Source organism: Rhincodon typus, chromosome 20, assembly GCF_021869965.1.
Source record: "Rhincodon typus isolate 14 chromosome 20, sRhiTyp1.1, whole genome shotgun sequence".
In the NCBI taxonomy this organism is placed as follows: domain Eukaryota; kingdom Metazoa; phylum Chordata; class Chondrichthyes; order Orectolobiformes; family Rhincodontidae; genus Rhincodon; species Rhincodon typus.
In genome coordinates, this window is record NC_063351.1 from 14,641,527 (window position 1) to 14,665,692 (window position 24,166).

The 24,166-nt window shown below is 41.5% G+C and overlaps 1 protein-coding gene across 2 annotated transcripts in view; it reads right to left on the reverse strand.

The window, feature by feature from the left end:
- Positions 1-2,406: 2,406 nt before the first annotated feature.
- slc35g1 (solute carrier family 35 member G1) overlaps positions 2,407-24,166 on the reverse strand; it is a 47,752-nt gene continuing 25,992 nt past the window's right edge. For both annotated transcript variants that reach the window (XM_048608657.1, XM_048608656.1), the window contains exons 2-3: positions 15,070-15,250; positions 2,407-7,897 (exon numbers count right to left, since the gene is read on the reverse strand). In XM_048608657.1, coding sequence (XP_048464614.1) covers positions 7,132-7,897; positions 15,070-15,250 — 947 coding nt within the window. In that variant the 3' untranslated portion in view covers positions 2,407-7,131. The remainder of the gene's footprint in view (positions 7,898-15,069; positions 15,251-24,166) is intronic.

Below are 24,166 nucleotides of genomic sequence, written 5' to 3' on the forward strand. Positions count from 1 at the left end.
CCAAAACGTCAGCTTTCCTGCTCCTCTGATGCTGCCTGGCCCGCTGTGTTCCTCCAGCTCCACACTGTGTTATCTCAGACTCCAGCATCGGCAGTTCTTACTATCTCTCAACGGCTCAGTGGTTAGCACTGCTGCCTCACAGCACCAGGGACCCAGGTTTGAGTTTGCACATTCTCCCCGCGTCTGCTTGGCGTTCCTCCAGGTGCTCTGATTTCCTACCCCCAACCGCAGTCCAAAGGTGTGCAGACTAGGTGGATTAGCCATGGGAAATGCAGGATTACAACATCAGGGGTAGGGTTGTGGGTTTGGGTGGGATGCCTTTCAGAAGCTTGGTGTGGACTAGACGGGCCGAATGACCTCTTTCCACACCGTAGGGATTCTAATAGAGTGGCGCTGGACCTCCCGCAGGAATTCAATAACATTTGAAGATCACAGGCTGGAGCGGGAAGGGGAAATACATGCACACAGGAAGGAGGGGTCAAAGGTTCTTCATTAAAGTCTGTAACCTCCTCGGGGGTGTTCGAGCAAAACTATACCCTCACTTCAGCCAGGATCAGTGTCTGCGATTTGCCAACGAAGTGTGGAATGAACTGTTCCCCCCACCCCCCCCCCCAAAATACCATCTGCACCTTCATTTGGGTGGGGGGGGGGTGGCACAGCTTGTAGCTACCAAGATCATGCCCAAGAGCCCACCACACGATGGTGAATCTCTGTAGATAGAAATCAATTACTCCCCTCTATAGTGGTGTGTATTTGTGTGTGAGACTTATTTAAACATTGATATTTTCACAGTACAAACCAGTTGTGCACCATTTAATAAGTTTTGTTTACAATAAATCAATTATTTAAACATTTATTGTAAAGGAAGCATATGATTGGCCACACCAGGAACCACAAAGTCAATTAGTTTACATTTTGACTGTGGTGGAGTGGGACTAGAGAAAGACAGAAAAAAGGGACAATGAACTCCGAAGCTGTCACAACACTGTCCATCTAGAACAATTTTATTCACGTTTCTTGCTTTTTTAAAAAGTATACTGCGTTGTACAGGTACTTGAGAAAACTTTTTTAGGGCATCTCAAAAGCACTTTACAGTTAATTAGGTGCTTTAAAAGTGCAGTCACAGCTGCAATGTGGGCAAGTAGCAAGAAATCTTTGACTCACTCTCCACGTTAACTCCAGTAAACATCTCCAATTGGAGTTGGCCAACAGCAGTCTGAATAATATACTGGCCCATACTGCCATCTAGAGGGATATTGTAGTATGCTTCCCTGATCATTCCATTTAACAAATGGAAACGGTGCTCTAATTCACCAACACAACAGGAGCCCTATCTGCCTGCAACCAATACCATAGACTCTGTCACAAAGAGGAATTGACAAAATGCCATGATTAGGTACAGGCATGGACTGAACAAGGGAGAGACTACGCTCTGGAACTTACATCAAAACGAAGTGGGAGTGGGAATGCCAATGCCAATAATTGAAATTCCAACATTGCAACATGGGGCTAATCCGAAATGCCTGCCTTTTCCCATGGGTTTGGCAAAGCCAGATGAGATTACCAACTTCAGACATTGTAGGGGATAATGATGTCAGGTACACCCCATTAAATCCACAAGCCCATCTTTTATTAAAAGGTGAGCAGAGGCCTGTACTGCTTTGTGCTGAATGGTATGGCTCGCAGGAGGTGCAGGGGATGTAGTTAATTCTCCATGTGTGGAGTCTGAGCCCCCCTCAGCCTCTCCTGTGGGTCAGTTTAAACACAGTCTCTGTCAAAATGGGAAACTATCAGGAAAGGTTATCCATCACCTACTCTGCAGCCTGGAGGCACTAGTAAGAGTGTGCTGAAAGGATTGCAGTGTTTCAAAAAGCAACGTATCCGCTATTATACTGAAAGATATGAATCCACACAATCTACTGAGTATGCTTTCAAAAGGCCAGAGGCTTATTTGTGTAAATGTGTGACAAGTTGGGATAGGTTCCTAAGATAAAATATGGAGGAGCTGATGTAGACCATTCAGCCCAGAGTCTGTTCCACTGTTTAATGAGATCATGGCTGATCTGATAATCCTCCTCTTCAATTTCCTGCCTTTTCCCTACACCCTTACATTTCCTTATTAAGTGCAGTTCTGAAGAGAGGAAAGAGACAGAGGGCAGAAATCATTTGAAGGGCTGCAACTTCATTTCTACTCAGCCACTTACTGGCTACAAAGACATTCACAGAGAGACAGGGAGAGAAAAGAGGTTGCGTTTTTAAAGTTGCAAATGTAAAACAGAGGAAGTGACTCAGAGGAAAGAGCAGAATCCAAACAGAAATAATAGCAAGGGAATGTTAGATCACAGAATATCAGCAGCAACTGTCCAACCATGTGAGAACATAAACACAAACACACAAACCACTGACTTCCATATTAAATGTTTCATATTTATTGAGATATATAAACAAACATTTTATTACAGGCATTTATGTCCAGTAATTAGAAACAAATTTCTCATTGAAACGTTTAATTCAAATATAGAATCTTCTGACAAAGTATATTAGGAAAAATATTACCTTTTCCCCAAAACATCATTTGAAAATATATTTTTTTTTAAAAACTTAAAATAACTAAATGTCATGACTAAGAATATTATTAAAAGTTTCGTGTCAGATTGTAAACTTGTACTGAATATTTGATGATAAAGAGCTTTCTATCATTTGCACGAATACCATGGCAGTCAGTCAGATGATCAGCACAGGCCAATCATACCACAGCACATCATGGAACCACAATATGGCCTGTTCGGTTCACTTTCTCAATCCTGGTCTCAGGCTCCACATCTTCATGGACCCTGACTCAGCAGCCTATTCCAATGGGACACACCTTTCTCTATCTTTCCACTCAAACCCTCATTTATTTATGCTCAAGACAACATGAAGGAAGTTTTGTAAGGTTGTCTATTTGACTGCAGATAGTACACTGAATTTACAGCACAGGAAGAGGCTATTCAGCCCAACTGGTCTATTCTGGCTTTCATGGAGAGTGCATGAGCCTTCGCTCTCAGTGTAACCTTCCATTTTTCTCCCTCTTGTGGTTATTAGCTTTTCTTTAAATACTTCTACACTACTCACCTCAAACACTCTTTGTAAGATGTTCCACATTCTAACTATAAGATTCTTTGAACATGTGGTTGAATCATTTCTTTCTGCCTCTGGTTGGTCTGCACTGGCCACGTGACCAGTACCACATGGTTAGCATGGTCAAATCAAATCAACACAGGCTGCTCACCCAATAAAAACCCAGCCTGAATTTCCTCTTCATTGACTGCAGTGAAAAGTTCAACTGATTGTATAAATGGGACTACCAGTCTCCTACCACTACTGCAATCAAAACTTCAGCTTGTTCATCATTCGCTGAGGAAAATGTTCAAATAAAGTCAGAAGTTCAATAATTTTATTGAAAAAGAAGAGAGTCACCAAATCCTCAAATTAAATTTATATTTTTTTGGGAACGTGCACTTAAAACAGAAAGCAAGCCAGCAAGGAGAGATTTATAGCAAGGACAGGTTTATAGCAACATTGTAATAAAGCTATTTACCACTGAGGAGAGACTAGAAAGTGCAACAATGTTGTGTAGCAAAAGACAGCAAATTTCTAGGAATGAACTCATGAAAGAGAGAAAACTTCAAGGGGGATGAGAGGAAACAACAAAAAGGGCTCACATCTTATAACAACACATTAAGCAGATTTAGCAGCAGTGGTAGTGACAAGAGCTTAAAATCATCGGTCAAGCAACAATACTGTGAGAACAATTCATTTCTAAATACAAAATGCCTTTATAAAGTCTTTCTTCAACATAGGTAACTGAATCTGAGGAAGGGTCACTCGACCCGAAACATTAACTTCTGCAGATGCTGCCAGATCTGCTGAGCTTTTCTAACAATTTCTATTTTTGTAGATGACTGAATATTGACTGTGGAAGACATGTTATGACTCCCAGAATTCAGCAGTGAATTTACATGCAGACCAAATTCACAACAGCAGTTAAAATTCTGATGGAGAGGGGAGTGAATTTTAGTTTGTTTATGTATTCTTTGTTAAAGCTATTGCCCAATAATTATAGTTAATGTATCATAACGGAACTTTGTCCATTTATCCACAGAAAATGCTCCAACCACCAAAATGACATCCACATCCTTGGGTATAGCTTTTACCAGTGCTGTTGCTCAAACTAGAACGGCTTTTTGTTGTCCCAATTAAAGAAAGTAACAAAATAAGAGACATATACCTATCTCACACATTTAATTAACTTTATGACGGCAATAAATAGGATATGTTGATATACAGCATAGTAAGCATCAGTGCATCATTTTTCCAGGATTACCCATTGCACTGTGCATTTTTGATAAACCCTTACCTTACTCTGGCATACAATGTAATGGCTTTATTGAAAATTAATTAGATGGTTTTAAAAAAAACTTGTACTTAAATAGTACGTTTAACAGAGGTCTCAAGGCTCTTCATAGAAGTGTTAGCATACAAAATCTGATACCCAATCACAGGGAGATATTAGGGCAGGTGATCCAAAAACCTACCTCTTTCTCAATTTTTAGGTTTGACTTAACACTAATGTCAAGAGAGAAAGATGTTAAGAGGAGAATTCCACAGTTCAGGGCTAGAAAGCTGACGACAAGGCGAAGAAGTGGTAAGAACTGGATGTGCACAAGAGCTGAGAATTGGAGGAGAGCACAATGTTTGAAGCCAGAAAGAGCTTTGCAATAGTAGTTTGATAGAGGAGTGGAAAAGGCAGCCAGGTAAGCAAGAAACCGAAGCAACAGGAACAAATGTTAAAAAAAAACAGTAGTCAGTCAACCGCAGTGAAAGAGAGTAGTGGTATAAAGTGACAGGGAACGGAATGACGAACAATATAGAAAGATCTAAGGATTAAAAAGGGAGTGACAAGGAAGGGTCACCAGATCCGAAACGTTAACTCTTTTTTTTCTTCACAGATGCTGCCAGACCTGCTGAGCTTTTTCAGCAATTTCTGTTTTTGTTCCGATTTACAGCATTCGTAGTTCTTTCGGTTTTTAAAAAGAGAGAGTGATTTGGTGAGCTGCAAAACTGACTTGAAGAAAATTCTTCCGAGATTCACAATTTGTGTTTCTAAACGAAAACGGTGTGGAAAATCAAAGTTTTGATTTGTGACACTTTAAACAATTCAAGTCAAAAGACACAAACAAAATCCACCTGTACACTAATCATTCATATTTAGCCCTTATACTGTGTCAATGCTATTTTGTACAGCTGTACATTTGACAGTACATCTATAAACCTTAATACACAAATCCTAGATCTTTGCTCGACAAATTTATCATGCATCTCTCTCTCAAATGAGCCTGCTTATCTAGTTTTGTCTATAAATTAATAAGCTTACAGGAGACTGGGCCAAAACCTGGAAATTACTGGAAGCAATATTATGCAACAATAAGGCAAACTCACATCAAATTCATCTTACCACCATTTTAAATCGAAGAATTAACTGTTTATTTTGAAGGATTAACATGTTCATTGATAAATAGTGGAGAAGGGAATTTGGTATAACACGTTAAACATCAGAACAGAGGCGTCAGTCCAAATCTCTCCTGGCTTGAAATTCTGGGAGTGGGGGGAAGAAAGTGAAATAATTGCACAATATTTCTAAGGATTTTTGCCCTTATATTGTTACAATTCACACAAAACAACCTGCTCTGCTTCATGTTCTACGAAATCAGGCTGATTAACATAAGAAATAAATAAATACTAAGTTGCAGGTTAATTATAAATATAATTTAACATTAAAATTTGACCCTTCACATGCATGCATTTTGGTATTTGCTACTAATGAGTGTGTTGCAGGGACTGGACAAAAGTAGCAAAATACTTTCTGCAAATTCAACAGTGCTTTTCCATGCATCCCAGTGATCTAACTACTTATTTCTCAAGGAGTATAGCAGACAGTGCAATGATATTTGGTGTTCCACGTAGAGAAAATCAGAACTTAACTGTGTCCAGCAGTTCACTGTTTGGAATGTGTTGCAAAAGGCTAGCAACTTTAATAATTGGTTTTATAAATCAACACATTTATATATGTTGATGGATAACAGTTGCACATGTGCAGAATGGCTGTACTGTGACAGCCAAGTCAATTTGGTTACTTTACAGCTGTAATGATTTTTCACCCAGCTCTGAACTTTTATTCGTTTTTAAGGATCACTTCTATCAAACATTTTGAAAGTTAAATAATTCTATACTGATTATGGAACATAATACATCTATTGTTCAAGAGCCACATCAGAATACTAAGAGAAATAACAAATTTATAGAATGTCTTTTCAGACACCCCAAAGATTGTTACAACCAACGATACACTTTTGAATTGAAGTCTTTGGCATCAGCCAAATTGCAGTCAGTTCTCACAAGCGACACTGAAATAAAACAACTGGATAATCTGGCACTTTCACAGCTAAATGTTTACTGTGACACCAGGACAACTTGCCTGCTATCTTGTCAGTAGTGCTGAGAGATCTTTTACAGCCATATCGGAGGGTAGGCACGGCCTCAGTTTATCACCTGAGAGGATAACGGGGGACCTCCAATATGCAGCACACTGTGCTGTACTGTAAAATGCTAGCTGAGGATATACAAGCACGTCTTTAGACTGGTGTTCCATCTGAGGCTCCAAAGTGGCAGTAGAGCCACTATTGAGCCACGAGCAACGCCCACAAAAAACGTCAGAGGCAGCTTAAACGAACTCTGAAAGGGTATGGACAACAATTTTCCAAAGTTATAAAATAGCGTGGGGGGGAAAAAAATTGCTACCATTGTTGCTGAGACATTCTGGTCACAATTGCTCATCAGTTATAAGTATAAAATATTACAAAAAAAATGGATTTTTAAAAACCCAAAATTTGTTTTCATTACATCGTCATCCTGAGAAAATCTTAAGTTAAGGATATGACTATAATAGAGTATTCAGAACGGAGTTCACCAGGCAGCCTTGTCCTTTTTTTGAGTAATTTGTTTAAGCATTCTAGCAGTGACTACATTTACGTTTTCAGTGATACGCCTGAGCAGATCCTCTACTCCACATCAACACAGATTAGGCCACAGTTAATTTGCGCTGTTTGTGATCTTCCTGGTGTGTGTGGTGTTGTACCATTTTTGGAAAGCCACGCCAGAGGTGCCAAGTGTCACACAAAGTGCTCCTCCTAAACTCCACCAGCTCGGGGTGTAATTGAGGAATAAATACTGAAATATGAAGGCTAGCATCACTTCTAAGGTCTTCATCAGGGCCACCGACGCAGCCTTCTCAATCTGCAAGGCTTTGGTGAGGAAGATCTGCCCTCCGAGTCCGCAGATACCGATCAAGACCAAGAGCACCCGATCCGTCCCACAGAAGGGCAGGCTCCATTCCTGAAGGGCTGACACCATGATCACGGACAGAATTAATCCGATCACAGAGTAGTACCAGATCGAGAGCAGATAGCTGACAGATTTGCCCATTTTGCGGATGACTGTCAAGGTCAGGGCGGCACAGATCGCGCTCCCGAAAGCGGCAGCGGTCCCCTTCATGCGGTTCTTGTAGTCGCTTTCCGATCCTGAAACCCGGGAGCCGAAAAGGAACGGGGGCCGGGCGATAAGGATCACCCCGGTTAAAGTGAACACAGTGAAGACTGGATCCCAAAAAGTGCAGCGCTCCTTCAGAAAAATCCACGCAAAAACGCTGACAAAGACCGGGTTACTGAACATGATGACGGTGGCATCAGCCAAAGGCATCTGCTGAATTGCATAGAAGAACAACATCATTGCTACAGCACCTAGAATCCCTCGTGTGCACAGCAAAACTCTCAGGTCCTTTGGTCCCAGCAAGTCTATTCTGCAAAACAAAGCGACAACAGTGAAAATTTCATGCAAGCGTTTCACCCACCTTTTTTATTTCTTTCAGTTTCTTGATAAATCACATGCCAGTTATTCCTTGGCTTAGCCCTCCTTAGAGGTCTGAATTTCCCTTACATTTTCAAATGGCATCTTAAAGAGTTAATTCTTTCTCCAAGTATTGAGCGTCTCATCCTGTGTTGATTCTACTGGATGTGAAATGCTCCCAAGATCACCCAAGAACTGGCTTAATTCCCAAAGAGGGATCTGCTCCCATGTGGTGCTGCGGAGTACTGTTGGAATAAAAGCAGTCTACACGGCAGGGAGGTCTGAACTGTCAGGGAGGATCTGAATGCTGGAGGGCACCAACCTTCCACCTAATCGGGGCTGGAAAATGACAAAGCCCAGATGGAAATTCATAACCATACTCCTCAGTGCTCACGGCTGGGAAATAGGCTTCTACCATGTCTCAGCTCTTTCAGTCAGCTGCAAAATGGGCCCAGGGAAGGGTAAATACAGAGGGTGAGAGTATTGTGGCAGGCTAGGATGAGGTGTCCCAGCGTGGCATTGCTGTACATACTTCCTGTGGAGCCCAGGGCATCACTTCAGTTAAAGCTTGAGGGGTGCGGGAGCAGCAAATAATTAATAAAACTGACTGAGTGTGACCATTTAATACAAGGGGAATTGAATGCAAAAGTAGGAAGGTGGTGGGGGCACTGGTGAGACCATATCTGGAGTACCGTCAATAGTATCGGTCTGTTCATTTAAAGAGGGAAGTAAATACATGGGATGCTTCAGAGTTCAGAGAACAGCTGGCAGACTAATAGCTGGAAAGCATGGGCTATTTTATGGAGAAAGATTGGACAGGCTCAGCTTGAGTCTACTGGAGTGTACAAAAGTAATTTGATTGAAACTGGAGGTCCGGAGGGCTCTTGACAAGGTGGATGTGGAGAGGATGGTTCCTTACGTGGGAGAAGGTAGAACTAGGGGTCACAATGTCAAAATAACGAGTCACCCAATTAAAACAGAGATGAGGCAAAACCCTTTTCCCACAGAAGGTTGCGAAGTCTTTAGGACCCTTCCTGAAAAAGCCGATGGAAGCAGACTTTAAATATTTTTAAAAGGTGGAGGTGGATAGCTCCTGATAGGCAAGAGAGTAAAACAAGGCAGACTGGAAGTGCCAAATCACACACTTCTGCTCGCTGTTCATATAGTCCAATAATAACCACTGTAGGGTGATCATTTTGTTTCCTGATGTATTGCTGTGTAAATATCGATTTTCCACTCAGGTGTCTCTGCGTGGTGACGATAGTCTTACGTATTTAACAGACCCCAATTTGAATGCGAAATATGTTCAACTGCACAGAGCTAACAACTAGCCCTTCTCAGGAGAAGGTCAGCTGAATGAGGTGTACAGGGCACCAGATTTGCACCTAGGTTTTAAGGAGCCGCTGCTTTAGCAACACTTGTGTAACCAGCAAAAAATATCCTTTACAAGTTCACAACTGCAGTTAAACTGTGACAAACCAAAAGTATCAGCAAGAGCAACTATAAGGATTCAAGAGGGCAAATGGCTGCAATGACTCAGTCATTGGGACTAGGAGCTTAACGTGAAGGAACCGCTAGGGGGCTGTGACTACAATACGATAGCATTCACCCTGCAGTTTGAGGGGGAGATGCTGGAATCAGATGGAAACTGTATAACAATTATGTAAAAGGTGACTACAATGACATGAGAGAGGGGAGCTGGTCAGAGTTGATTGGAAGGGGAGCCTACCAGGGAAGATGGTAGAGCAGCAACGAAAAGACTTTCTGGCGATAATTGGGAAGGCACAGCAGAAATTCATCTCAAGGAAGAAGAAACATATTAAAAGTGAGGATGAGGCAACCATGGCTGACAAGGGGAGTCAGGGGCACTTTAAAAGCAAAAGAAAAAGCATAAAACGTAGTGAAGATGCAATCATTGTCATAGAGATGTACAGCACGGAAACAGACCCTTCATTCAAACTTGTCCATGCCAACCATATATCCTGAATAAATCTAGTCCTATTTGCCAGCAATTGGCCCATACCCCTCTAAACCCTTCCTATTCATATACCCATCCAGATGCCTTTTAAATGTGGTGATCTTTCAGAGGAAGTGGAGGCTGGTACACTTATTCCATAAATGCACCACCCTCTGCATGAAAAAGTTGCCCCTTTAGGTCCCTTTTAAATCTTTCCCCTCTCACCTTAAACCTACGCCTTCTAGTTTTGGACTTCCCCACCCTGGGAAAAAGACCTTGGTCTATTTACCCTAACCATGCCCCCCCATGATTTTATAAACCTCTATAAAGGTCATCCCTCAGTCTCAGATGCTCCAGAGGAAGTAGCCCCAGTCTATTCAGCATCTTCCCTATTACTCCATCACTAAACCCTCCAACCCTAACAAAATCCTTCTAAATCTTATCTGAGCCCTTTCTAGTTTCACAACATCCTTCCTATAACAGGGAGACCAGAATTGCACACAATATTCCAAAAGTGGCCGAACTAATGTCCTGTACAGCCACAACATGACCTCCCAACTCCTATGCTCAATGTATTGACCAATAAAAGCAAGCATATCAAATACCTTTTTCACGATCCTATCTACCTGCGACTTCACTATCAAGAAGCTACGAACCTGCTCTCCATGCTCTCTTTGTTCAGCAACACTCCCCAGGACCTTACCATTAAGTGTATAAGGCATGCCCTGATTTGCCTTTCCAAAATGTAGCACCTCACATTTATCTAAATTAAATTCCTTTGCCACTCCTCAGCCCATTGGCTCATCTGATCAAGATCCCATTATACTCGGAGGTAACCTTTTTTGCTGACCACTACACCTCCAATTTTGGTGCCATCTGCAAACTTACTAACTGTACCTTCTATGTTCACATCCAAATCATTTATATAAATGACGAAAAGCAGTCAACCCAGCACCGATCCTTGTGGCACACCGCTGGTCACAGGCCTCCAGTCTAAAAAGCAACCCTCCCTCACCATGCTCAGTCTTCTACCTTTGAGCAAGTTCTGTATCCAAATAGCTAGTCTCCCTCTATTCCATGTGATCTAACCTTAGTTGGAAGACAGAGAATCAGGAGGCTTTTAAAAACTGGCACAGGAAAACTTAAAAGCAATGGGGGGTGGGGATGGTAGAGATGAAATACGAGGTAAACTAGCTTGTAATCTAAAAGAAGATTGCAAGAGTTTTTTTAAAGATACAAAGACAGAAGCAACTGTGGATATTGGACCACTGTTTAAAAAAAGTAAAAGGAAAAGTCATGGGGAACAATGAAGTGGCAGAGGAACTGAATAGGTACTTGGCATCAGTTCACACAATGGAAGACACCAGTAGTATACCAGAACTTCAAGAGAGTCAGGGGGCAGAGGGGAGTGTAGTGGCTGTCACTACAAAGAAGGTGCTGGGGAAGCTGAAAGACTTGAAGGTGGATAATTCACCCAGACCAGATGGGCTACACCCCAGAGGTCTGAAGGAGATACTGAGGAGATTGTAGGGGCATTGGTGGGCGATCTTTCAGGAATCACTGGAGTCAGGGAGAGTCCCAAAGGGACTGGAAAATGGCGAATGTAACACCACTGTTTAAGAAGGAAGGAAGGAAGGAAGGAAGGCAGAAGACAGGAAACTATAGGCTTGTTAGCCTGACCTCGGTCACTGGTAAGGTTTTACATTCTACTATGAAGGATGAGATTGTGGAGTATTTGGAAGTGCGAGGTAAAACAAGGCTGAGTCAGCACAGCTTTCTCAAGAAGAGGTCATGCCTGACAAATTTGTTAAAATTCTTTGGAGGAGGTAATGAGCAATTTAGACAAAGGAGAGCCAGCGGACGTGATCTATTTGGATTTCCAGAAGGCTTTTGGCAAGATGCTACCAAGGAGGCTGCTAAATAAGAGCCCATGGTGTTAGGGACAAGGTAGTGGCATGGATAGAGGATTGGCTAACTGGCAGAAGGCAGAGTGTGGCGATATGGAGGTATTTTTCAGGATGGCAGCTGATGACTAGTGGAGCTCTGCAGGGGTCAGTGTTGGGACCACGACTTTCATGTTATATATTAACAACCTGGATGAAGGAACTGAGGGTATTGTTGCTAAGTTTGCAGATGACAAAAAGGTAGGTAGAGGGCCAGGTAGTGTTGAGGATGCAGGGAGGCTGCAGAAGGACTTGGACATACTAGGAGAGAGTGGGAAGAGAAGTGGCAGATAGAATACACATGTTGGAGAAAATGTGAGGTTATACACTTTGGTAGAAAGAATAGAGATGCAGAGTATTTTCTAAACAGGGAAAGGCTTCAGAAATCTGAAGCACAAAAAGGACGTGGGAGTCCTAGTTCAGGATTCTATTAAGGTTAACATGCAGGTTCAGTTGGCAGTTAGGAAGCCAAATGCAAAGTTAACAAGCATTTCAAGACAGCAAGAATACAACAGCAAAGATGTACTGCTGAGGCTGTATAAGGCTGTGGTCAGACCACATTCAGAATACTAAGAGTAGTTTTGGGCCCCATAACTAAGGAAAAGACGTGCTGGTGTTAGAGGGGACCCTGAGGAGGTTTACAAGAAAATCCCAGGAAGGAAAGGGTCATCAAATGAAGACCATTTGAAGTCTCTGGGTCTGTACTTGATGGAGTTTAAAGGATGAGGTTTGGGGGGTGGTGGGGAGGATCTCGCTGAAACTTAAAGAATACTGAGAGGCCTGGATAGAGTGAATGTGGAGAAGATGTTTCCACTAATGGGACAGACTAGGATCCAAGGGCACAACCTCAGAGTGAAGGGATGACCCTTCAGAACTGAGATGAGGATTTTGTCAGCTAAAGGGGGATTAATCTGTGGAAATCTTTGCCACAGAGGGCTGGGGAGGCCAAAATCATTGAATGTATTTATGATAGATAGGTTCTTGATGAAAAAAGGGATCGAGGGTTCCAGGAGAATGGAGTGGAGAAACACATCAGCCATGATCGAATGGTGGAGTAGGCTTGATGGCCTGCAATACGGCAGAGGCAGAAACAGTCATGACATTTATGTAGTATCTAGATATAGCCTTGTATACTTGCGATGTCAAAGCTATGGGCCAAGTGCTGGAAAACGGGATTAGAATAGTTAAGCATATACTCGATGGGCCGAATGGCCTTTTGCTTTGCTTTACTTCGACTTGACTTCTACCTTTCCTACTATCCCATCCTCCAAATACTCCATCGGGGCTAACTGCGATTTACTTTTAAAATTTAAAATTTAGTATTTGCATTTGCTTCTTACAATCCAATCTCCCTCTGAAACAGGGAAATTAAAAGTAGGTTGGAGACTATTTCAATGCATCCCACAATTCAAACTCACAATTATGAGCCTGAGCTTCTGTTGCTCAATATTTTTAGTCTCCATTCTATCCTTTCAGCCTCCTACACTGCTTTATTAAACTTAATGGAAGCATGAAGAGCAGCATCTTATCTCTCAATGATGCATTTTACAGCTTTCTAGACTCAACATTGAGTTCAACAATGCAGATCATAACCACTGCTCCAGTTTCTCTAGACAGCTATTGCTGCTTCGGATTCTGCCGTGCATTAAATTGCTCCCGCCTTTCAACCTACCCCAAACCTCCACTTTTTCCCCGGTGTTTAATTTGCTTTAAACCTGTTAACCAGTTTCCAATTATGAGGAAAGGTTTAAAGACCAGAAAATGTTACCTCCTGTTCTCTCCCTGAAGAGCTGCCTGCTGAATATTTCCAGCATTTGATAAATTTCTACATCTTAACGGCTTTCATTATCACTTGCTGGAAGGACATAAAAAGATGCAATGAGTCATTTGAAGTGGTCTGCAATCTTCATCCCAACTTGTTATGACGTTCCAAAGTTAAGATTGAAGTCAGAGATCTACTGAACAAGTGAGAATCTGGCCTTTTCGAATGAAAATCCGTGTTGGGAGTACTATAAACTCTCTACATGTTGAGAGCTGGAAGGGATAAGCTGTTAGGTTTTGTATATCAAAATACTCCAATTTAAATATGTTGAAAATTAAAATAATCTTCTGATGCTCATCTTTAAGCTGATCCATTTATCATTATTTTTCCAAATAATGAAAAAAGAAGCACCCAAGAATATTACTTTTACTGTTATCTTCCAGTTTGAATGCTACGGATGAGGAAATATTTCAGGATAGTTTGCTTTAAATACGGACGTTGTGTTGTTTCATTCCATAACTTCAACATTAAACATAATATCCTGTTAGTTCAAACATGGACAGAATTATCCTGGACCTTGGATGCCTAGTAACTCGATACGATAATCCTGCAATGGGTCTGTATTTGGTCCAGGAGTTTGATTACGTTATTTCAGACAACATATTATCCCCACAAGCAGCAATCCACCCTGTTCAATGGCTCAGAACCACAGGTTAATGTACAATTACCCTATTAATGAATCAGGAGAGCTGTGGATTGTATACAAGATGAAATATTTTTCTCATTTGTAACCTTAACCATGTTGTTTAAAGAAACATTACACAAACATGCCAACAGTTAACTACAACAATAATTTATGCTAGTAGATTCCGTCTCAGCACTATGCTAATCAAAATTGTTTGAATCGGATAGCTGTACATGTGCATTGTGGGTAAAGTAGGATTAAAAACCGGGATAACTCTAGCAGCTCGGTAATTTATGGAATCAGGAAGGTTGATGCTGGAGCGATCACTGTTTTACATATTGGACTCTACATATAAAATACAGAATCGCAGAATCTCTACAATGTGAAAAGAGGCCATTCAGCCCATCAAGTCTGCACTGGCCCTCTGTCCAGCATCCCATAACCTTGCATTTCCCATGCCTAATCCACCTAGCCCACACATCCCTGGACGCTACGGGGCAACTTAGCATGACCAAGCCATGTAACCTATACATCTTTGGACTGTGGGAAGAAACCAGAGCACCTGGGGGAGACCCATGCAGACACAGGGGAGAACTTGCAAACTCCACACAGACAGATAGTCACCCAAGGCTGGAATCAAACCAGGATCCCTGGCGCTGTGAGGCAGCCGTGCCAGCCACTGAGACACGCTTAATTTTACTTTTAACGTGTTACTTCATTGTCATGGTAACTCTGAACACAATACATTCAAGCCCCAGGATGTTTATTTTGGACTTACTCATTATATATAATGGCAGGCCATGTGAACAGCCACTGAAACAAACATCGAATGCCACTAATTTCCAGAGCATGAATGCCATCAACCTTCTTCACCAAGAATGAAGTGACTGAAAAGAACAAACACGATAACAGGGTATAGCATAACCCAAGTCCCACGCATTTGGGCTTCTTCTCGGTTGCTGAAAAAGAAAAAGATAATTAATTTACCAAAATGTTTTAATAATAAATTTAGTATCCACAATATAGAGTGGATCAGTGAACTATTAGCACAGGAACTAAGTTAGCCCATGTCATTGTTTGAGTACCACATGTGTCTTCTCACACTCTAGTTTATCCAGCCGCATTATTTATAGATACACTGTAAAGAGTAGTCTGACACCACAGTCATTGAGAAATGGGTTCCAGTCCAGGTACACACCTCATATCTATTTCGTGACTAATTCCAATGCTTTTGCCCAGACCTCACCAAACCAGAAAAGAATAAATCTTTGAGTGGTTAGGCAGGCACACTCACATTTTGTAAGATTTAAAATACCTTTAAATTTTAAACATTTTTTTTAAAAAAAAAAGTCCTCATGGATATGCCCATCCATCCCTGAACCTCAGTCTGTGTTTTGACTTCTCATTGATTTCACTAAAGTCCCTAAGACCAGCCACTGACAGTAAAGCCGCACTCTAAACTCATATTTGACTTCATCTTGACTTAACAAAATTTTTGATTACATTTTTCTCCATGTCAGAATGTTACATTTAAAAAAGGTACATGTAAAATATTTCTTTGGAACAGAAAAGGCCAAGGCTCTAAAGGGTCTTGATAAAGTACAGGCTTGGAGGGCCGAATGACTTGTTCCTGTGCTGTATTGCTCTTTGTTCTTCTTTGATGGGAAGGCCATATACCCCTTGATCAAGAGACTGATAGTCAGAAGATGTGGTTTAGGAAGGAGATTTAAGAGGATAAATCAATAGAAGCTTTAGACTGAGGGTACTGGGAATTTAGAATTCACTGCCTCAAAAGCTGGTAGAGACAACAGCCCTCGTCATATTTAAAGTGGACTTGGTTATTAGACTTGAAGTGTCATAACGTACCTAGTTACAAACTGGAAAATGGAATTAGGCTGGTAGCTCTGTACTGGGTAGTGTGGATACAATGGACCAAAATGGCATCCTTTCATGCTGTAAATTTCAACAGGACCTCTGCAGAGTTAATCACAGAGGAATGTAAACAAAATTGCAAACTGATCATGCTAGATGTTTATACCTCACTAGTTCACCATCAGCTACAGTATTGCAGACAACTCTGGACTCCACACTCCTGGATAGATACAAAGAGCTTGGAGAGGGCACAAAGCAGGTTTACCAGACCAGGATGAGGGACTTCAGAAGTTGGAAAAGTGACAAACCTTCTCTGATCCCAGGAAAGCCATTAAGACATTGGCTAATAAAGTTTAAGAAAAGGAGGGGTTTTAATAGAACACAAAATAAAAATCTATTCCCTCTGAGTCAAAAACAGATTCAAAGTCATGAGAAAAAAAAATTTAAAGGGAAGACAAGAATGTTTTTAACTCAGTTATGAGCTGTAAAGTTGTATCTGGAAAAGAAGATGGAAATCAAGTAATTCAAGGAAAGCTTTAAACCAACAAACAAACAAAGATTTGGAAAAGGCTCTGGAGGATGAGGAATTTAGATTCAGACAATAAGCATGGATGCTGGTCTAAACATTACTGTGCTTTCAAAAGAACTCACATCGGCAAAACTGACTAAAGGCCACTGTTCTGTGCTGCATGTTCCTATAATGCTACGTACCAACCTGCGTTAATACATTATTAATAAAGCCTACTGTGGTAAAACATATAAAGATGATGGAAAAAGATGCCATTCGGCCTATCCTGTCCGTGACGACTGAATAAACTAGCAGCCCGATCTAATCCCACTGAGCAGTGCCTGGCCCATAGTGTTGCTGGTTACATTGCTTCAGGTACTGATACACGTTCCCTTGAAATGAGTTGAGAGTTTCCACCCCAGTTAGCAAATTGGGCAGCAAATTCCAGATAAGCATCGCCCTCTGGGTGAAAAGGTTTCCCCTCAAGTCCCTGTAATGAAACTGTGAGCTTGTGTTTTTTAATATTATTTATTGTGATTTGGGTTTTTGGAATTCTAAATTAAACGTATGGGTTTGTCTGCGTTTGGAGTTAATTAGCTTTTAAAAATTACAATATCCATAATTCCAAGCAATAGAAAGTTATCCAGAGTTCCGAGGGAATTACCACAGGGCTTACGGGAAAACATCTTCAACCGACTCTTAGTTTCAGTCCGTGCTGGGAAGTTGTCTGAGAAAGCAGCATATATCAATATTTCTCAGCACTTCAGAACTTTTGTGGAGTCTACGTGCACAATAGCAGCATACAAAAAGGAGTTTAAAGTAATGAATAGTAAGTTATATTAGTCCAAGAGCTACAGTCGGTGCAAAAGAGAAGTTAAGGTTTTGAAGTTTTGTTTAAAAAAAGGAATTGAAACTACGTCAAAGGATAATCAACATCCACCACACTACCCTCAATCCTCTTTAACACTTCCTCAAAAAAAATTCTATGAAGTCAGTAATGCACAACCTTCTGTAACACACACGTGCTGACAGTCCCTTATTAATCCTCACTGCCAAGGTCAGGCTAATTAATACACCATTTCCAAATCACAGTGCAATGTTTGCAGACCTACTTGCCTTCCGTGAAGATTGGAAATAATCCTCAAGCCATCACTATTTCCTCCTTGACTTCCTATAATGGCCTGGGATACAATTTTCTTTTATTCATTCGCGAGACGTGGGGTCATTGGCTGGGTCAGCATTTCTTGCCCGTCCCTAGTTGCCCTTGAGAAGGTGGTGGTGAGTTGCCTTCTTGAACCGCTGCAGTCCATCTGCTGTGGGTTGACCCACAATGCCCTTAGGGAGGGAACTCCAGAAAGCTGACCCAGTGACAGTGAAGGAACAGGGATATATTTCCAAGTCAGGGTGGCTTGGAGGGGAACTTGCAGGTGGTGCTCCCATATATCTGCTGCCGTTGTCCTTCTAGAAAGCAATGGCCCTGGGTTTGGAAGGTGCTAAGAATCTTTGGTGAATTTCTGCAGTGCACTTTGTAGAAAGTATACATGGCTGCAACTGAACGTGGGTAGTGGAGGGAATGGATGCTTAATGTGGTGTCAATTAAGTGGCTGCTCAGTCCTGGATGGTGTCATTCTTGAGTGTTATTGGTAATTCGTAACCCCCAGGATATTCAGTGATGGTAACACCATTGAATGCCAAGGGGCAGTGGTCAGATTGTGTCTTATGATACATGGTCATTGCCTGGCGTTGGTGTGCTGCAAAATGTTACTTGCCACTTGTCAGCCAAAGCATGGCCATTCTCCAGATCTTGTTGCATTGGAGCATGGACTGCTTCAGAGCTTGGCTAGGGGAGCAGCAAGTTTTGGAGCACAAGTCTTCAGTACTATTGCCGGAACGTTGTCAGGGCCCACAGCCTTTGCACTATCCAGTGCATCCAACTGTTTCTTGAGTGAATCAAATTGGCTGAAGACTGGTATCTGTAACGCTAGGGACCACTGGAGGAGATCGAGATGGATCATCCACTCGGCATTTCTGACTGAAGATTGCTGTGAATGCTTCTATCTTTTGCAATGATGTGCTGGGCTCTTCCATCATTGGGGCTTGAGATACTTGTGGAGCCTCCTCCTCCAGTGAGTTGTTTAAATTATCCACCACCATTTATGACTGGATGTGGCAGGACGGCAGAGCTTAAATCTGATCTGTTGGTTGTGAGATTGCTTAGCCCTGTCTATCACTTGGTGTTAATGCCATTTGGCCTGCAAGTAATCCCATTTGGTAACTTCACCAGGCTGACACCTCATTTTCAGGTATGCCTGGTACTGCTCCTGCCATGCCCTCCTGCACTCTCCATTGAACCAGGGTTTGATGGTAATGGTTGAGTGGGGAATATGCCGGGCCATGAGGTTACAGGTTGTGCTGGAGTACAATTCTGCTGCTGATGGCCCACAGCACATGGATGACCAGTCTTGAGTTACTAGATCTGTGCAAAGTCTGTCCCATTTAGCACAGTGATAGTGCTATACAACACAATGGAGGTTGTTCTCAACGTGAAGGCAGGACTTTGTGTGGTGGTCACTCTTACTGATATGGTCAAAAACTGATGCATCTGCAGCTGGCAGATTGGTAAGGATGAGGTAGAGTATATTTTTCCCTTTTGATGGTTCCCTCACCACATGCCACAGACCCAGTCTAGCAGCTATGTTCTTCAGGACTCAACCAACTCAGTGTTACTGCTGCCAAGCCATTCCTGATGGTGGATATTGAAATCCCCCACCCAGAGTACATTTTGTGCCCTTGCCATCCTCAGTGCTTCCTCCAAGTGTTGTTCAACATTGGAGGAATACTGATTCATCAGCTGAGGGAGGATGGTATGTGGTAGTCAGCAGGAAGTTTCCTTGCCCATGTTTAACCTGAAGCCATGAGACTTCATGGGGTCCGGCGTCAACGTTGAGGACTCCCAGAGCAACACCTCCCGAGTGTATGCCACGTGCCACCACCTCTGCTGGGTCTGTCCTGCAAGTGGGACAGGACATATCCAGGAATGGAGTTGTCTGGGATATTTTCCATAAAAGGTATGATTCCATGAGAATGACCATGTGAGGCTGTTGCTTCACCTGTCTGAGACACAGCTCTCCCAATTCTGGCACTAGGCCCCAGATGTTAGCGAGGAGGACTTTGCAGGGTCGATAAGGCATTTTCTCTCATTGTCTTTTCCCGTACCTAGTGATCCATCTGTTTTTTTTTTTTTTTGTTTTTTTTTTTTTTTTTTTTTTTAAGATGAGACTTCATAGCAATTGATAAAACTGAGTGGCTTGTAGGCCATTTTAGAGGGTAATTGAGTCAAACACATTGCTTTGGGTCTGGAGTTGTGTAAGCGATAGCAGCTGAGGACAGAAGATTTCCTTCCCTGAAGGACATTAAATAGACCAGTTGGCCAATCGACAATGGTTTCACAGTCATCAGCAGATTCTCAATACCAGATTTTTAAAATCTGGTAAATTTCACCATCTGCTGTGGGGGATTCAAACCAGGATCCCCATAACATTAGCTGTGTTTCTGGATTAATAGTTTAATGATAGTACACTGACCATCACCTTCCTACTACTCATAGAAGTCATCCATCCCTGATGACTTATCCAACTTCAAGGAAATCAGCCCCTCTAGTAATTCCCTTCTCATTATTCTTAATTTACCCAATACTTCACACACCTCCAACTAGAAACTCTGACCCTGTCTGCACAAAGATGATAAAATTATGTACATCACTCATTAGCCCTACAATTTCCACACTCTCTTGTTCTGAAATGTCTTGATAAAATTAAAAGATTAAAAGACGTTTTACCAGCCAACATTTTGGCATATCCTCTCTGCTTTGCTAATTTCAGTTTTCATCTTACCTGGCACTTCATATATTTCTCTAAATTTCCACATGGAATTTTTTTTATGGGATTGTCTTAAGGTCTATTTTTCTGCTGTTATTCTGTTGTGTTTTTGGATAACTAGGGGACTCTAGATTTGGTAGTACCATTCTTTATCTTTGTCTGGATATCTCTACACTGTGCCCATGGAATCTTGCTTTCCAATGCCTTTCTGATTTCCCACTAATTTTGTTTCAAGTAGCTGTAAACAATCCACTTGTGCCAAGTCATTTCTTAGCTTCGTAAAGTTTGCCTTTTCCCAAAGTATAACTTTTACTCTTGTTCTAATTTTGTCCCTTTCCACAATGATGCTAAATCTTACTGAAATTATGATTACAAAAGGAGGACATGGAGGATATTAGCTACACAGAACTCTCTAGCTAAACACTGCCAGCTGTTCTGGGCACCACATCACAGCAGCATACATACTGTCACATTATTGTTCTAGTCCCACTGCTGCGTTGGTCACAACATAAAACAGAAATAATATACTCAACTCTTAAAATGGCCAATTACATGCTATGCTTTCTCTATTATTTGACAAAAGGAAGAAAGATACACCAACCAGGTTTCTTCAATGAATGGAAAAAACGTTGATTTATTATGAAACAAAACCCAGTGAAGATGCAGAATTGGTCAACACATTATGTTACATAAAAATATAGATATTTACCACTCTTAAGACCTTACAGAATGGGACATTTTCAGGATGACAACCTTTAACTAATGGAGTGCCATATGTTTCAGTGCTGGAGCCACAATTATTTACAACATATACAGCAAACTTTGTCTTAAATGGCACCTTATGAACTTGCACTCTCAATAAGCCAGCTAAAGTTATATACCTGAAGTAGTGAAATTTTACTGTATTGTCGCGATCTCCGCAATGTCCGAGTAGTCAGCTGATAGAGCCTTCTCACACGCTTTAAGATGGAAGTTAAGTGATTTATGCTGTAAGTAAAACAGTGATGTGTATACACACTGCATCATGTCTCTATTACTTACTGTGTGTTTTTACATTGATTGTGTGAGCTTCTTGATCAACCAGTACACTCCTGGCTTCACAGATGCCAGTTAATAAAAAGTTGCTATATTAATGACTCAGATGATGGAAGTGAATGTGCTATCACCAAGCTTGTGCGTGACAAAAATAGGTTGAAAGTCAAGAAGTGGGGTGACAAGTGTACAGGGCACAATAGACAGGTTAAGTTAGCAGATAATGTGGGAAGAGAGGAGATTATGCACTTTGGCAGGAATAACAGAGGGGTTGAAGATTATTTAAATGGAGAAGGATCAAACACAGAAGGCTTTGAGCCCCCTCATGTATAAATCACGATAAGCTAGTGTCCAAGTTCAGGTGGCAATAGGGAAGGCAAACAGAATGTTGGCCTTTATTTCAAAGGAAATGGGGTATAAAAAATAAGAAATTCTTGCAAAAACCACACAAGGCACTAGGGATACCATACTTAGAGGTATGTAAAGTTTTGGTCCCCTGATCTAACAAAACATATACAGAAATTAGAGGCAGTCCTGACAGCATTCAGAAGGATTTGTTTTAACTGAAGAGACTGAGTAAGCTGAGCGTGTAAACATTGGAAGTTAGAAGCATGAGAGGTGACCTTATTGGAACATACACAATTCTTGGGGAATTTAACAGGGGAGAAAGAAAGATTGAGGAGCTGTTTTCCCTTGTGGGACAGAGGGCATGATCTCAAAGTAAGGGACCACCCCCAAGGACAGAGATGAGGAAGAATTTCTTCTCTCAGAGGGTTGTGAATCTGTGAAATTCTTTAATTCGGAAGGCTGGGTCATTAAAAAGAACATTCAAGGCAGAGTTGAGGATTCTCAGATCAGCCACACAATCTCGTTGTGTGGTGGAACTGATTCCAATGGGCAAAATGACTAACTTCTGCTCTTACATCTTGGGTTAAGTCAAAATGCAAACACACACACATATTCATTCATTCTCAGGTAAAGGAAATGTTAAAAAAACTGCATGCAGAGATTCATAGCTTTTTAAAAAAGTTTATAAAAACAAACAAGTTTCTGGCCAACAATGGTTATTCTTGAAGGCAAAAGAAAGAAAGGGTAAGGAGAAGAATATTTCAAAAGGACTATTGATCTGGTTCTTGTATGTGATCAAAGTCTTGAATTACACATGGCAGTCTCTGGGATCTTGGCAGACATAGCTTCCTTCAGAAATACAATGAAGTTCATTCAGTCACTCTTCTAGAGCAACAACCAGTTTTCAGCCTGATTTCACTGTGAAAATGTCTCCCGTTTCTGAAACGGGAGCTGAGCAGCTTATTAGGAACACAGAAACAGGAGTAGGCCATTCAGCTCTTTGAGTCTGTTCCGCCATTCAATGAGATCATTGCTGATCTTTGGCCTAACTCCATATGCCTGCCTTTGACCACAACCCTTAATACCTTCGCTTTACCACAATTTATCTCAGATTTAAAGTGAACAACTGATCCAGCATCAACTGCCATTTGTGGAAGCGAACTCCAAATATCTACCACCACTTGTGTGTAGAAGTGCTTCCTAACATCTCGAACAGATTAGCCTTAATTCTCAGCAGCCTATGCTCTATGTTCTATCACAGACTTTCATCAATTGAAAATCCAAAAGGCAAACTCCAAACTTGAAAACACAATAAATATATGCTTTCCCTAAAATGATTTCAGGCAACCAAGTCCAGCAATTTTTTGAAACAATGTGGGTTCCCAGAAATGCTTTGTTTTAAAATGATCCATCCAACATGTCAAATCCTTCAGTCTGAATTACACAGTCATTAAAATGTGAAGCATCTTCATTAACACCTCTTGGAAAAAACTGAAACACCATTTTAAATTACACTGCATTGAAACTAGAACTTCCAGTGCTGAAGGTAGCCTACTTGTCTCAAAATACTAATTGTTTTCTCTCCACAAATGCTAACGGATCTGCTGAGTTTCTCCAGCATTCTGTTTGTCCCAGTCAATGAAAGATGCCTTGTAGATGATGGGACAGGCTTCAGGGAGTCAAGACGAGGGTTACTCACCACAGAATTCTCAATCTTTGATGTACCCCTGCAAACCACAATCTTTACACGATCGGTCCAGCTCAGCTTCTGGTCAACACAATTACTCCCCAAGATTTTAATGTGAGGCAATGGTAGCAATGCCTCCAAATTGTCTAGTTGAGGTGTTCTGATTCTCTCTAATTGAAGATGGTCATTAGTGCTAGACAAGTGCTGGCCAACCTTTCTTGCCATTTTGCAAACTAAGTCAGAACAAGCCTGCAGTTGGGCAAGGAATGTTTCATCACCCGAGCATTGTGATTCGAATTCAAACCCTTTGTAAGCATCAGCACTCAGCCACATTTCTGATCTTTACAAGGGGGTACGTCATGGATTAAATAGCCAAAATCATACATTAAACAGACACTGCCTTGAGGAATTCCTGCAGTGATTCTTTGTAAAAGTATGACCCCAGCCTGTGAAGAGGTTTCTTCTCCAACTCCCACAGACTTCACCTTTACTCAAGTTCAACTGAACTGTGCATCATGTTTAGAGATAGTAGGAACTGCAGAAGCGTCAT